At 35.1% G+C, this 15739-nt stretch overlaps 2 protein-coding genes across 2 annotated transcripts; one reads left to right on the forward strand and one right to left on the reverse strand.

Annotated features, from left to right (window-relative positions):
* The first annotated feature begins 5620 nt into the window (after nt 1-5620).
* LOC140803729 (putative respiratory burst oxidase homolog protein H) lies at nt 5621-9795 on the forward strand. Its single transcript, XM_073159618.1, has 14 exons — nt 5621-6095; nt 6180-6342; nt 6469-6517; nt 6619-6732; nt 6974-7783; nt 7895-7987; nt 8073-8188; nt 8281-8383; nt 8472-8557; nt 8664-8811; nt 8891-9010; nt 9102-9230; nt 9325-9403; nt 9580-9795. Exons 1-14 carry the CDS (start codon nt 5765-5767, stop codon nt 9687-9689), a joined length of 2451 nt encoding a protein of 816 aa, XP_073015719.1. The 5' UTR covers nt 5621-5764; the 3' UTR covers nt 9690-9795.
* A 4595-nt stretch (nt 9796-14390) lies between these two features.
* On the reverse strand, nt 14391-15017 carry LOC140842861 (transcription repressor OFP17-like). Its single transcript, XM_073211062.1, has one exon. It carries the CDS (start codon nt 14973-14975, stop codon nt 14391-14393), a length of 585 nt encoding a protein of 194 aa, XP_073067163.1. The 5' UTR covers nt 14976-15017.
* Between the last annotated feature and the right edge of the window lie 722 nt (nt 15018-15739).

Consider the following 15739-nt stretch of genomic DNA (forward strand, 5'->3'; position numbering starts at 1 on the left):
TACCTGTAATTATATGCAAAGACAACGTAATCTAGTACAATAAGTTATTGTGTGTTATTACCAAAACTGATGGATATAAAAAAATTCTCCTTTTTAGTGATGACAAAACTTAAGCTCCGAAAACATCAAATGCTTTAAGGAAAACTGAATTTCAGTGAGATAATGAATTTCATTGTTACAACGTAAAGAAAGGTAGAAAAACCTAATACGCCTACATGAACCTAATACGCCTACATGCATAAAAAAATAAAACTCCTAGAACAGAAGCTTCAGGCACTTCTCTTAGATTTATCCTTATTTTTCTTCTCTTCTTCAGTCTATCTTCTTTTGGCTTCATCCTACCTCTGACAGGATGCCTCTTCCTATCTACATTGTTCTTCTTCATTTTTGGCATCACCTTTATGAAAATGATTCATCATATCTTACAGTTGGGTGCTAAGGATAGTCTGAATACCGCCATTACGAGCCCCAAATCTTTGTTAAGTTTGGGTTAGCTGTCTAGACAAAGTGACTATGGTATCGTTAGTGTGCTTCTTTGAACTCTTGAACTTATTCATGTAAATTTTGAGTTCTAATTTGAGTTCGGACACATTTCGCATTAAAGCTTGGTGAAGATTGAAAATACAAACATCAGAGGCTATCAGACGAGCATAAAAAAGACCATGAGATGCCGGACCTTCTCAAGATAGAAATTGACCTCTGCAAAATATGCATTAGCCGCAATATGATCAGTTGTGTGTGAAGGGTCAACTTCACTGTCATTTGACTTCAACCGGTCGTCTTCACTTTAAGTCCTCATTTCCACATTCTCCATGTTATTGGCTCCAGAGGTGTCCTTGAGTTTGGGAAGAATGGGAGATGCATCTTTTGGAATATTAGACTCGATTAGTGAGGGAGAAAGAACAGAAGAATCTTCTCGATCAACGATTTTCCGAGGAGGTGTGTACTTCAGAACCGTTTCTTCAAAGATTGTCTCAGGAGATGCACTTGATTAGTGGTTGTCTGAGGAGGTGTGTACTTCAGAACAGTTTCTTGAAATATTATCTCATGAGATGCACTCTTGGGGTCTGTGTCTTGATCAGTGTGTATGTGAGTGGACCGATCACCAAAGAGATCAAAACTATACTTCATCTCATCATCCACTGGGGTCAGAGAGATCTTAGGTAGTGATGTCTCTTTTAGGATCAGTTTGGGGAGAAATTGTTGAGCCACAATAAATCGGTTCTTAAAATATTGAACACCGATGAACTAAAACGAGTTTGGTTTTCAAATCAAGCAGAAGACACTCGAAATAATAATTTGTACAAATCAATTAACTATTTTGTAAAGCATTTAAAATATATTCAAGTTAAATGAGTAAAAATATTTTGGTTGAAGCATTTTATCAAACACTCAGTATGCAATATTTTGGTATTTGAAGAACACATAAAATGCTTTAACAATACATCTTTAAAACAATGGAGATGATATGTAAATATTATCAAACACTTAGTATGCAATATTCTTATGTCACTCCTTCTTCCCCTTGGGAAGGATTTATAGAAGACTTTGATTTATACAACTCTTTGCTCAAACCCAATCCAGAAGGGCAACACCCAACTAGAACTCTTAGTACTCAAAATTGCAGACAGCACATCAGAATCAGCGTATTGTTTAATGTCTCATATTGAAAGATTACAAATACATTGTTTTACGTCTTTGTGTGAAGAACGAATCATCTAATCTTTGAAGTTCAACTCTCTTGTATATGTGTGAGTGATTGTGTGTGAGGAATTTATCATTTACAGTGTACATCTCAAATATATCCTCACACAAGAGCTTGTGTTCTCAACTAGCAGATTTATTCATGCTAAATGCCCATTATTTGAATCTCCTACAAAAGTTCTTGTTTGATCTTCAAGATATTGTATTTATAGACCCCAAAAATGATATATATATATATATATTAGATACAAGAATATGATCGTTTTGAAAGTTCCTGTACTGTTTATGAAATTGCAATGGTTAAATTCATTTTGCTAGACATTTTCCCGAGCCTAAATTGGTCAAATGGTCAACTTTGATCAACTGGTCATCAGCTCAACTGGTTCAGTTCAACTGGTCAGCAGTTCAACTTGTTCAGTTTCAGCTGGTGTGTTGAAATCAGCCTTGCTGATATCAATTTGTGCAAAATCAGTAGATTTATTGTCATTTATCAGCATTTTAAGATTCGATTCAGACTTTGAATTATGAAGATGATTTGTAGATCATTGTCTTATCTTTCCAACACATACTGAATCACTTTATTCCAATATCCAAGCTTAGAGATACGGCCAAAATACCTCAAATGCTCATACCCAACTGATTGTTGTTTTCGTGCAATCTGTTTGGTCATTCAACGATCATGTGACCTAGATAACATCCGATTTTGCCCAACTAACGTGAATTACACTTATTCCAAATTGAGTTTTCTCACAAGTAAAGTTGGCAAATTGTCATTTGAATCATCCAGCTGAGAGATATCATTAGAAAATCGAAGCTCGTCAGAAATTCAGTTTGGCTAAATTCAGTTTCAGTTTTCTTCTTGTGTTAGCAACTTCAGACGCGAGTAAATATATTAGAAATACAATAACAACTTTTGTTAACATCAAAATCAAGATTGAGAACATGAAATATTCCAACAGTCCCTATATCAGCGACATAGGAAGGACATTTTTCAGAGTTATTTAAAGGAGATAAGAAAAGTACCTCTGATTGGGTTTCCCCAATGGTTGAAGCAAGGTCAACAGTTGCATGGTCTATAATGGTCGAAGAGGCTTCTTCAAACGCTGCTTTCTCAGCTTCAAAGACAACGGATTTGTCCACCACATAAGCAGTGGAAGAGCCATCACCGGTGTGCGACCGTTTGAAACGAGTAAGATCTGGGACAACTGTTTCAACCCCTTTGGCTTTCCATTCTTCCCTAGCTGTTTCTTCTTCCATATCCATATCATTGAGCATGACAAGTGCTTCATTGGTGTAGACTTAGATTGTCTTGGCAGGCAGTTGCTTGGGCATCTCAAACTCTCTCTTCTTGTTTTGACTCTTGGAGGTGATTTGGTCAGAACATCGAACTCCAACTATGAGATGACTTCAGCATCACCGGGAGCTATGTGGCTTGTGAGATCAAAAGTGATCTGTTTCTAAATAATTATTAGCAACAAAAGACTCTCTCTCATTTGAAATTCTATGAATTTCCGCCATTCGAGAGTTATCTCGATATCATCAGTCCACTACAAGAAAAACGACATACGACAACGGATAAAATCCGTTGTCGTAGCCTTTTAAAAACTGTTGTAACTGAGGGTGTTGTTGAAAGTCCTTTAAGCGACAACGGTTTTTAACCGTTGTGGTAGGTAGCATTTGCGACGGTATTTTAAAACCGTCGTTAAATCCATTAGCGACAGTTTTATTCAAAGTGTCGCTAAAATTAGCGAAGGTTAGCGTATAAAAACCGTCGCTACAATTTGCGACGGTCAGCATATACAAACCGTTGCTAAAATTAGCGACGGTCAGCATATATAAACCGTCGCTATAGTTAGCGACGGTCTTTAATCACGAATTCCGTCGCTAATTTGTTTCGAAAAATAAAAAAAAATTCTTTTAATAATTTATTAAATCTATAAGAAACTAAAATTTAAACTAAAATCATGTAAAAGAGAAAAAGTTTAAGTGTAAGAGAGAAAAATTTTAATTGTTGTGAAGTGATAAGATTGTGTACGAGAGAAAAATTTTAAGTGTTGTGTGAAGTGATAAGAGAGAAAAATTTTAAGTGTTTTAAGTGTAAGAGAGAAAAATTTTAAGTGTTGTGTCAAGTGATAAAATTGTGTATGGGAGAAAAATTTTAAGTGTTGTGTGAAGTGATAAAACTGTGTATGAGAGAAAAATTTTAAGTGTTGTGTGAAGTGATAAAATTGTGTATGAGAGAAAAATTTTAAGTGTTGTGAAGTAGTGAGAAAAATTTTAAGTGTTGTGTGAAGGGATGAAATTGTGTAAGAGAGAAAAATTTTAAGTGTTGGGAAGGAAAATGGACCGGAATATGGGTATTTATAGTGAGTTGGCGACGGTTTGTGTTTAAACCGTCGCGAATTTTAAATAATGCGACGGATTATGTTAAACCGCTGCTAAAGTTAGCGAAGGGTTTTCAAATATTGTCACATGTTTTAATATTTCGACGGTTTGGCTTTAAATGGTCGCTAAAAATAGCGACGGTTTAGTCAAAACAGTCGCTAAATATAGCGACGGATGTCATAAAAACCGTCGCTAATGTTTAGCAGGCGATAGATTGATTTAAGACCGTCGCTACAATTAGCGACTGTTTAGACAAAACCGTCGCGAATGTGCACTTAGCTGCGGTTATAATAAACCGTCGCTTATAACCGCCGCTAAATGTAGCAACAGTTTTAAAATAATCCGTCGCTAAATTTGGCAACGTTTTCCAAAACCGTTGTTGTTTGTCCAAAAACCACGCTAATCGACAACGGTTTTAAGAAACCGTTGTCGATTCTCAAAAAAAACGCGCTAATAGACAACGGTTCTATAAACCGTTGTCATTGACCCGAACCGTTGTCTTTGACCCTAAAAAGACAACGGTTTTTGCGAAAACCGTTGTTAAAAACTCTACGACAACGGTTTTTGACAAAAACCGTTGTCGTATGTGTGTTGTTGTATGGTATTTTTCTTGTAGTGGTCTTTGCCTAGTCTAGCATCTGACCTTTAAGAGTGGCCAGTTTCTCTGGTAAATCCTCCTCGAGGATGGTTTTGAACCTGACAAAGGTGCGGTGTTCAAACCATTTATCATACAACTTCATCTTCCTGGTCACAACCCTCAATATTTGAGACAATGTCAAAGTGACATCTGTCTGAACCACAGTAAGAATTGTAGAAGGCTTTGTTGACCGTTGCATCTTCCCCTTGCCTTTGTCCTTAGGGTCCAACGGTGGGAAATCAACGGTAGAAAGTACAAAACCTTTAGAAATGTAAATGCTAGCCATTAGCAGAGTAGGCTGGACCTCTGGAACCGTCTCCGCTTGAGTCGCCTCGGACACCAACTTGATATTCTTCTTCTTATAAAAACGATTTTGTGAAATAACTTGATATGGTCATTTAAAATTCAAAATAATAGATAAGTACTAAAAATATTTTATTAAAATATGGTATATGGTAGATAGAGATGAGATATACATTAACTAAAATAGATTTCTATGGTTTTTTTTTATAAAAATGGAATTTTTATAATTGAAAAGAAGAGTAATTTTGGTTTATAAAAAAACATATTCTCAATCTTAATATTATATCATAAAAGTATAGATGAATGTTAAAAATATTAATATGTAAGTCGTAAGATTTTATAAGTTTCGATCGAGGAATTATATAGTTTCTAATTTTTAATTTGGGAAAATATATTTATAAGTGTCAAATTTTGAATTTTCTGTTGTCCATAGACAGTTCATATCTAAGATAAATATAATAAATAACTTAATGATAATATTAAATAGTCCACTATTTGTTATTTATTTAGAAAAACAATATTCGTTTCTATTACATATAAGGCGACTTCTCTCTTTCAGGACAACTAATTTAACTAACTCTTCTCCTCCTCTTTCCTTTTCTCCTCATAGTTATATTTCCTCTTGCTTTATCCCTCCCTTATTACCTTAAAAAAAATCTGCAGTTGATTCCTTTTGCAGGAACAGTTCAGGAAAAAAAAAGAAGGAAAAAAAAGAGAAAAAAAAAATAATTCGAAATGAATGATACAGGACTACCTAGAGGAGATTCTGTGAAATGGATATTAGAGAATATTGAGATAGATGACATGGCTGATATTCCAATGGACGATAAATCGGAATCTGTACGAAATGGTGCGAATCGGAGTTTTTTAAGGAGGAAGACAAGCAACACGAAAAATAGGAATGGCCGAACGGAATCCGGTGCCTCACAAGGGCTAAAGAGTTTAAGGTTTCTCGACAGGACGAGAACGGGGAAGGAAGAGGACGCGTGGAAGGATATTGAGAAGCGTTTCAATCAGCATGCAGTCTATGGTAGATTGTTGAAGGACAAATTTGGAGTATGCATCGGTAATTTTGTCATTAAGTTTTCTTTTTTTTTTTCCTGTTGAATGTGGTAAGTTTTTTGCATTTGATTTGCTTTCTGGAATTCAGGAATGGGAGACAGCAAGGAATTTGCTGCTGAGTTGTTTGAAGCTTTGGCAAGAAGGAGGAGCATTTGCACGGAAAATGGGATCGAGATAGAATTACTAAGGGAATTCTGGGAAGACATGACAAATCAAGATTATGACACGAGGCTTCATATATTTTTTGACATGTAAGTTAACTCTCGGCCTATTCTAGCGGAATCCCACGCCGATGGGACTTGAGCTAGAGCCAAAATATACTTTATTTTGGATTGCATCGGTCATGTTATTGACTGGACATATTAGTAATGTTGTAGGTGTGACAAAAATGGAGATGGAATGCTGTCGGAAGACGAGGTTAAAGAAGTGAGCAACGTTTCTCTAATTTCGAGCAGCTTCTTCTGTTTGCCTTTCGCTTTTTCTTCTTGTTCATGAGACAATTTTTTCGGTTGTTTTATGTGATCAAGGTTTTAGTAATGAGTGCTTCGGCGAACAAGCTGTCGAAATTCAAGCAACAGGCTTCAACATATGCTTCTTTAATCATGGAAGAGCTTGACCCCGACCATCAAGGATATATAGAGGTGCTGATATATATACATTGTTGGATCATTTTCTGTATAAAAGCCACTCTCTTTCCTTCTGCCCCCTCCCTCATATACAATGTTAAAATCCTATATATATATATAGGATTGTACATATAATTGTGCACTGATCGCTAAGTTTGAGAAGCTCTCTTACATAATAGGCCACTCGTTTCGATTTGGGTTCCACTCTAAGAATTATGATCTATATTACTTTTCCATCAACTCTCCTTTAAAGCAGATGTGGCAACTCGAGGTCTTGTTAAGAGGGATGGTTGGCTCGGAAGAAGACAAAAAAAAGACTTACAAGAAAACGCAAACATTGGCAAGAACCATGATCCCTAAACAGTACAGGACCCCGATAAGCAAATTCTTATCGAAAAACTCGGAAAGATTCTTCGATAATTGGAGAAGAATACTGGTTCTCACGTTGTGGATGTGTGTAAATATTTCCCTCTTCACTTGGAAATTCTATCAATACAAAAAAAGGGCTGCTTTTCAAGTAATGGGATATTGTCTATGTTTTGCTAAAGGTGCAGCGGAGATTCTTAAGTTCAACATGGCTCTGATTCTCCTCCCTGTGTGCAGAAGAACTCTAACTAAGCTAAGAGAGACGTTTCTTGGGACGGTAATACCATTCGACGACAACATCAATTTCCACAAATTAATCGCACTATGTATCGCCATAGCAACCCTTGTTCATACGCTGATGCACTCAGGCTGCAACTTTGTAAGACTGACAAAGTGTCCTAATAATCAGTTTAACGCCATTTTTGGACCGGCTTTTCATTTCCACCAGCCGAGTTATTTGGGAATGTTTGGAACTGTCCTCGGCATTACAGGCATCTTGATGATAATTCTGATGATCTTTTCTTTCACATTGGCGATGCATTCGTTTAGGAGGAACGTGGTTAAACTGCCGTGGCCTTTACACCATTTGGCAGGTTTCAATTCCTTCTGGTATGCGCATCATTTGTTGGCTCTCGTTTATGCCCTCTTAATCATTCACGGTTACTTCATATTTCTGACCAGACAATGGTATAAAAAAACGGTATGCAAACATTCCCTGTAACCCGAGTTTTGCGATTTTTCTGTTATGATCTCACATGGAATCCGAAAGCAAATGTGCAGTGACTTACAGTCCGAGTTTTTTGATTTGCAGACATGGATGTATATTGCCATACCAATGTTCGTCTACACCAGTGAAAGAATTCTCACCCTTTATGACAGAAACTACAGAGTCAGCATCATTAAGGTCGAATTTCATCAACTTTTACTAGTTTTTCTCTGGGCTGTCGAAATTTTTTTGAGCAATCTAATCTTTGGTCTGGCATTTTCAGGCTGTTATTTACACAGGAAATGTGTTAGCCTTATATATGAGTAGGCCTCCTGGATTCAAATACAAGAGTGGGATGTACCTTTTTGTCAAGTGTCCTGATATATCAAATTTCGAATGGTAAAAAGTGTACTAACTTGTGAAATAACGTATCCATATTTCTTAGTCAATGAAACTAATAGTTGAAGAACTTTCTCGAATTAACGATACAGGCATCCGTTTTCGATTACCTCTGCCCCCGGCGACGACTATCTAAGTGTCCATATACGCACATTGGGAGATTGGACAACTGAACTTAGAAACCGTTTCGCTAAGGTTACTCGTCTTTCTTCTCCGATGGTTAGTTTTTCAAAAAACATATCACTAGGATGTAGTGAATATAAGGAAACATCAACAAATGCAGGCTTGTGAACCTAGATCGACACAGCCAAGAAGGGGAAATCTGGTGAGAATGGAAACTAAAGTATACTCAGACACTGAAAATTCAGAGTGAGCAAATAGTCCTTCGATACTATTTATTTTCAGATATACAAGTTTCTGACCTCAGTTTAAAAGGGTTCAATTTTATGTTTACAAACAAAGTTCTACCTTACAGATTTCCAAGAATAGTGATCAAAGGACCGTATGGAGCACCGGCGCAGAATTACAAGAAATACGACATCCTTCTCCTCGTCGGTTTGGGTATCGGAGCAACCCCATTTATCAGCATTATCAAAGACATAGTTAACAACGAAGATGACTTTGTGAGTACAAAAAAATCAAAACAACTTCCGGTTTCCCTTAGATAATTGATCTTCCAAATGAATAAACTTCTCGAATCAGGGCTCAATAGACGACAGAAAATGCCCTGAACGAGCATATTTCTATTGGGTGACAAGGGAACAAGGATCATTTGACTGGTTTAAAGGTGTCATGGATGACATTGCAGAATACGATCACAACGTATGGTACTTACTTAGAGCGAGCACGATACGTTTTTTTCATGTGTTTCTACATTTATCTCACGTAAAAGCTTCTTGATTAAATCTTGCAGCATGTCATAGAAATGCACAACTACTTGACGAGTGTGTACGAGGAAGGAGATGCTCGCTCGGCACTGATAGGAATGGTTCAATCGCTGCAACATGCGAAAAATGGGGTCGATGTCGTCTCAGAAAGCCGGGTAAGCATCCTTTTTGCATGTTTACGTGACTCGAATCCGATACCAATAAGCTTGAGAAATCAATATATTTACCAATGGACTATTGGTGAAACAGATAAGAACGCATTTCGCAAGGCCAAACTGGAAGAAAGTGTTCGCACATTTGGCTACTACGCATCCATCTACTCGAATAGGTAAAAAATGTTTTACTTTCTATTATTCTTCAACAAGCCACATCTAAGTGTAGGCCGATGACTGGTACCTCGTCCCATCGTCAAGTTCGAGATCCAATTATAAAAATCATCGCTCCAAACCAAAAAAATATATATATTATTACAGAAAACTAAACAATGGGTATATCGATTCTCAGGTGTATTTTACTGTGGAAGTCCGACTTTGACGAAGCCGCTCAAAAAGCTTTGCCAAGAATTTAGCATGAATTCCTCGACTCGGTTCCAGTTTCACAAAGAAAACTTCTAGCTAGCTAGGAGCTTTATAATGTATATTATATTATACATGGAATGTTCATTTTGGATTCATTAGGAAAATTATGGTGAAAAACGTTAGCTAAGAAATGACAATTTTGTGTGTGTCAAATGATACAAATTAAAAACGTCCTCACGATAATTTCATAAAGCAAATCTGAGTAATAGGAAAATTATGGTGAAAAATGCTATGAAAAAATCAAATCATTTTCGTATACCAAACGTGGAACTCAAAATTCTACCATTATAATTTATATTATCTATAATTTCTTACACTTAACTAATAGGTTCAAAAAAATTATTCATGACTACTGTATGGTGAAAAGAAAAAAGCAATTTAAAGTTATATATCCTACGTATATATCTAACAAACTAAACCCCTTATTTCATTTCTAAAAAAAAAATTTATCATAAAAATCTATATGATTTATTATATTCAACTTTATTAATAATGATCATCAACTTATTTTTTAAAAAAATAAATTAGTTTAAATTTCTATGCAATGATCGCATGCATGGATTTCTAGATATATTTGTACACTTAATTATGTGGCCCGACTATTCCCTAAACATATTTGACCTTATACAAAAAAAATTTTGAAACGATTTCACGAGTTAATTTTGTGAGACATATCACTTATCTGAGTCATCAATAAAAAAATATTACTTTTTAAGTCAAACATATTATTTATTGTTGTAAATATGATTCGTGAGACGTCTCACAAGAAAACTACTATTGACCATATAACATTGTTCAATATATCATAACGATCTTAGAACTCTATCATTATTAAATAATTTGACCATTTAGTCGATGGAGCAAGCCAAAATATTCTTATAATTTAAGCAGCTCCTGGTATTTAGGCTAGAGATCAGGAAGTTCGATGCTACATATCATGACAAAGAAGAGTATGTCTTTTATAAAACGGTCTCACGAATCTTTATCTGTGAGACAGGTCAATCCTACCGATATTCACAATAAAAAGTAATACTCTTAGCATAAAAAATAATATTTTTTCATGGATGACCCAAATAGGGATCCGTATCACAAAATACGACTCGTGAGACCGTCTCACACAAGTTTTTGCCGATAAAGAATTCATTGTGAGGGAGGGAAAAAATATTTAGAGGATATATTTGAAATTTAGCATGATTAAAAGATGGGCAAACTATTAATAATTCTTTACCTTAAAATATAACTTTCTCATCACTCTCCATTCCCTTAAATGTTTGTTTGATCTCCTAATCTTTTAATTTTCAAAAAATATCATCAATCTTCATAATATGGTATGTGTCATTGTTATATTTATCGAGTCTGTTCTTAAAGACATATAGCCTAGCTAGACATGCAACTACATAGGGTTTCCATCATATACATCATATTACATATGACTGATTTTTTTTTTAAATGGCTCATCATGTATCCGTATAATAAATTGAACAATTTACTTCTTTGACCGGAGTGTCGTCGACTTGTATCCACCAGGTTTTATAAACTGCTCCTCACAATCCAACCATACAGTCGCAACATATGGTTTCTGATGTAGATTCCTTCAACAGCACTTCGCACAATCCTATTTTGTTTCCTACCTCAATGTATATGGTAAAGTAGTTATTTGAAAATAATACACGAGAGAGGCAGTAAGCTTTGATCTTTTTATTCAAATATACAATTATTAATGCATATTACTTTCCTATAGAAGAGGAAGGACTTGCTTAGCTATCTATAGCCAGAATTACAACACTTATACATTAAAGAAAATTATTACAAGTTTATTTTGAGAGAAAAATGAAGAATTTGAATGATGTTTTTCATCTTCTTTCTGTCTTGAGATATATAAAAGTCTTGGTGGATTTGAAATCCGGACTTCAAAGCTTATGAATTATTCTACCAGTTGTGGCCGACAACATCTTGTGAATGTTGGTCCTTTCGACCACCGGTTAATGGCTTGTCTTTATAGGTTGTTGGTGGTTCATCTTCAACTAGTCAGAGGAAATGTCTTTTAGTGGTGATTCATTCTTCACTAATGGAGTGGTTGGGTAACATACCTACTTTATCTTTGTCAGAAAATCTTCTACTTTTATATCGTCTCCTAGGAAATCATGACTTGTGTGGTCTTTCATCAATTGGACTTGTTTCTACATTATGCATTCGGTCAGATCTTGGCTATATCGGAAAAAAAGACTAAAATAGTCAAAACAAAATATAAATAGCATACTAGACTGAAATTTTATAACATGTAGGATCAAATTGTGAAGAGACAAACACACATGACAAGAAATTGAAAATATAAACATAAACTGAAATATAATAATATAAATTACCAAAATCGCACATAAACAAAAATACATGACCAAAATTGCAAATTTTCCAATATATTATATCAAAATTAATCTTAATAATAACAAAACAAGGTTATATACATAATCAAGATTAATTTTAATAATAATAAAACAAGGTTACATAGACTTTCAAAGATAACTCCAAGCTCGACTAAAAGAGTGGGTTTCATATCCAACAAACTTGCTATATGTAGAGTTACGAAAAAATATAATAAAAAACCCACTTTAAAAAGTTCTGCATTTAAAAAACTAATGGAATAAAAAATTTCCACAAAACTTTGAGTTTTTGAAGATGATACTTTTTGCTATAGTTGATAACGTCTCTAAGTAATTTTAATGATTCATTATTTATACCAAATATGTGAAACCGCGAATTTTTTTTCAGGAGATAAGAATTTTGATGATAAGCCTAATTTTGGGATAAATAAATCAAGATATAAGATTTGATATGTTATTGATACTAGATAAAGATCTAAGATTTGATATAATACTGGTATCAGATAAATATCTAATATTTGATATGATAGTTATCCTAGATTTAAAGTTTGATTCAAATTTCAAACACAAGGATAATATACGATCAGGATAGCAGTCAACCTCTATAAATAGGAGAGCCATGCCATCAGAAATTCACACATCCATATTTTCGAAATTTCCTCTCTAGTTCTCCCTAGGAATTTTAGACACTTTTATCTCTTAGTGTGACGAGTATCGAAGCTCTGAAGCAGTCCAGATCCAGGCTCAGTTTCGAAATCCTATCATCACCAGATCTCTTTTTTCGAATTATTCAAGGTAAGTGGGTTTTCGTTATATTATAATTTACACACTTGTCTTTCGTAAGTGGATTTTTGTTTTACTATAATTTACACACTTGTCCTTCGTAAGTGTGCTTTTGTTATACATATATTCTTTCGTAAGTGGGTTTTTGTTATACTATAATTTGCACAATTGTCCTTCGTAAGTGCGCTTTTGTTATGTGTATATTCTTTCGTAAGTGAATTTTTGTTTGCCACACTTGTTCTTTGAAGTGGGCTTGCGTTTAAAGAAATTATAATTTGTGTACCAATCTCCCTTCAGTTTTTGAAAGTTCGTTCGAGCATAATTCCTTGTTAATGATATATTTTCTTCAAGATTTTTCAAGTCATTATGTTCAAAGCATTGTTAGGATTCGATTGGATATGAGAAAGGATTTCCGAACTATGACCCTTATACGGTGGGATGGTAACCGTTGTACTGCCTCACTTCATAGAGGATTAACATATTGGACATGGACTCACTCCTTAGATGATTACCATATAGGAGACTGATATCAGGAAACCATGGAAATGAGATGACTTTCAGTTCTAATCAAGTATGTTATATGAGTATGCTAAACAAGTATGATGTACGAGTATGATATGTGATGACATGTTATGATTATGAAGTATGAATATTCGTTATTATTCAAGTTATGATATGCTATGTAAAATTTGAATTCAAGTATATGTATATATTGTTTCATGTCTCGAACGACCCCCACTTGCTGAGTATTTCTCAAAATACTCACCCCTTACTTCCTCTCCACCCAGATAAGAACGAAGAGCAAATTGATAAAGATAAGCAAGAGAAATTTTGGGGATGGTAGAAGATCTCGAGTTATTCCAGAAGTTTTAAGGCTTAGTTTATGTTTATCGCTTCCGCATTATTAAAACATTTTTAATCAGTTTATTTTGGTATTTAAGTTGTAAAGACGATTCTTTTGTTGATTATGAGAAATAAACTGGTTTTGGTATATATTGTACTGCAAGGCTTGTTGTTTGACGATTATGTGATTGTTGAACAACGTCGATGTCGACTAACCCCGGTCTCGGGACGTGACAAAATACATGTTTGTGGTGTCTATTTTGTTAGTGTTGATGTCCAGACTATGCCCACAAAATTAGAAGAAGACTTCTACTCTTTCAACTTTCAGACAGTATATCATTTTTTGTTGGCAAAAACTTGTATGAGACGGTCTTACGGATCATATTTTGTGAGACGTATATCTTATTTGGGTCATCCATGAAAAAGTATTATTTTTTATGCTAAGAGTATTACTTTTTATTGTCAATATCGGTAGGATTGACCGTCTCACAGATAAAAAATCGTGAGACCGTCTCACAAAAGACTTACTCCTTTTTGTTTTGTTGTGCTGCTGTTTTTCGTTCTGGTTGTGGTATAGACAAGATGGGCCTTTGGGTCAATGAACTCTCCTACATTGTTTTCTCATGTATAATTTATAAAGTGTAAATTTGAGAGATGGAAATAATGAATGTTACAAACTTACGTATCATAAAATTTAAAGTGCAAAATGCTACAACTTTTTGTGAGGAAATCAATTATATCGTAGATATTCCTTTGACAATCCGATTTCATTCTGATCAAATGCATTGGAAAACAGATCTCTGCAGAGCTCTCCATAGAATCGACATACCAAATCCATAAACACAGGACATCTCAGCTTTTTCCAGCAATAAAGAAACTCTTCAACATCCTCCAAATCTCTCATTTTTCCCTCTCCCACAATCAACTCCGTCAAATGATTCTCAAAGCTCCTGCATGCAGCATATTGATTCGAAACGTCGACCTTTCCCATGGCTTCAGCACGCATTCTTACATATGCTGGGGTCAGAGGTGATGGATGTGGTGCTATACGCTGCCCTGGATCCGAAAAACTCGTGAACTCTGTGGTTCGATCCATCTCTTTTGTTCGCGTAAGTGAACATAAAACTGGTAGGATTTTGGAGAGGTGGCGCCGCCCTTTACGTGTGGAGTTGTTCATGTTTGGTTTTCGATGAGGGCGGAGTCGAAGAGTACTTATAAAAAGTGGTTTGTGGAGTTTGAATTTGAAGAGTTTAAACAATTTCTTGCAGGGCTTGGTAAGTTTGCATCTGAAGTGAGACAGATTTTTAAGGCCCATTTTTCTTTCTAAGATTAAGATTGGGATGCCGATTACGAAGGGGTGGGGAGAGGAAGAATGATGCTTTTAAAGATAGTCCTCGGATACACATGTATATATAGATACACAAGCGCGCGCGCGCACACACACACACACACACATATATATATATATATATATATATATATATATATATATATATATAGTTGTATAGATGTTTGAACTTGTCTTGTTTAGTTTCCTTAAAAGTAAAAGGGAAGGTGTATTATATGGTGATGTGCGTGGATGTCACGTCTGGCGTTGTAAGGAAAGTGGTGTGCCATAAAATGAAGCATCTCAAGGATGACTGATAAAAGTCAAGTATGTTGTGTAAAATACTTTTTTTAAAAATTGCCGTGTAACAGACATTTGAATCAAGGAGAAGTTGGTAAAAATCCCCGGTCAAAACATTTCTTTGGGTTCACTCCCTACCCACAAAATTGTGGTACTATGTCATACAAAATGTGGTACACTTCATGTGTAAATGTGGTACTAAAAAAATACCAAATGACTGAACACAAAAAAAATCGACGGCGGGGGACTGAAGGCCAATTTCCCATTGAAGCAATCGTTAGAGAATATATATATATATTTTTTATAAAATATGAATGGTTTAAAGTAAATATGTTTGAGGTCACCCTGTAACTATTACGCTGCTGCGTTTGGTTTGTAAGATTATGTGGGTTATTTTTTTTAAACCACCTAATCACCTGTTTGGTATGTTTTTTATTTAACCAAGTCAATCC

Source organism: Primulina eburnea, chromosome 10 (assembly GCF_022965805.1).
Source record: "Primulina eburnea isolate SZY01 chromosome 10, ASM2296580v1, whole genome shotgun sequence".
Lineage (NCBI taxonomy): Eukaryota > Viridiplantae > Streptophyta > Magnoliopsida > Lamiales > Gesneriaceae > Primulina > Primulina eburnea.

What these genes read in the sequence shown, in the direction of transcription:
- LOC140803729 (XM_073159618.1), top strand. Translation starts at nt 5,765, where the DNA reads ATGAATGATACAGGACTACCTAGAGGAGATTCTGTGAAATGGATATTA. An exon ending in GATATATCAAATTTCGAATG is followed by an intron (nt 8,189 to 8,280) that starts GTAAAAAGTGTA and finishes TTAACGATACAG; the next exon opens with GCATCCGTTTTCGATTACCT. An exon ending in TTAACAACGAAGATGACTTT is followed by an intron (nt 8,812 to 8,890) that starts GTGAGTACAAAA and finishes TTCTCGAATCAG; the next exon opens with GGCTCAATAGACGACAGAAA.
- LOC140842861 (XM_073211062.1), bottom strand. Translation starts at nt 14,975, where the DNA reads ATGGGCCTTAAAAATCTGTCTCACTTCAGATGCAAACTTACCAAGCCC.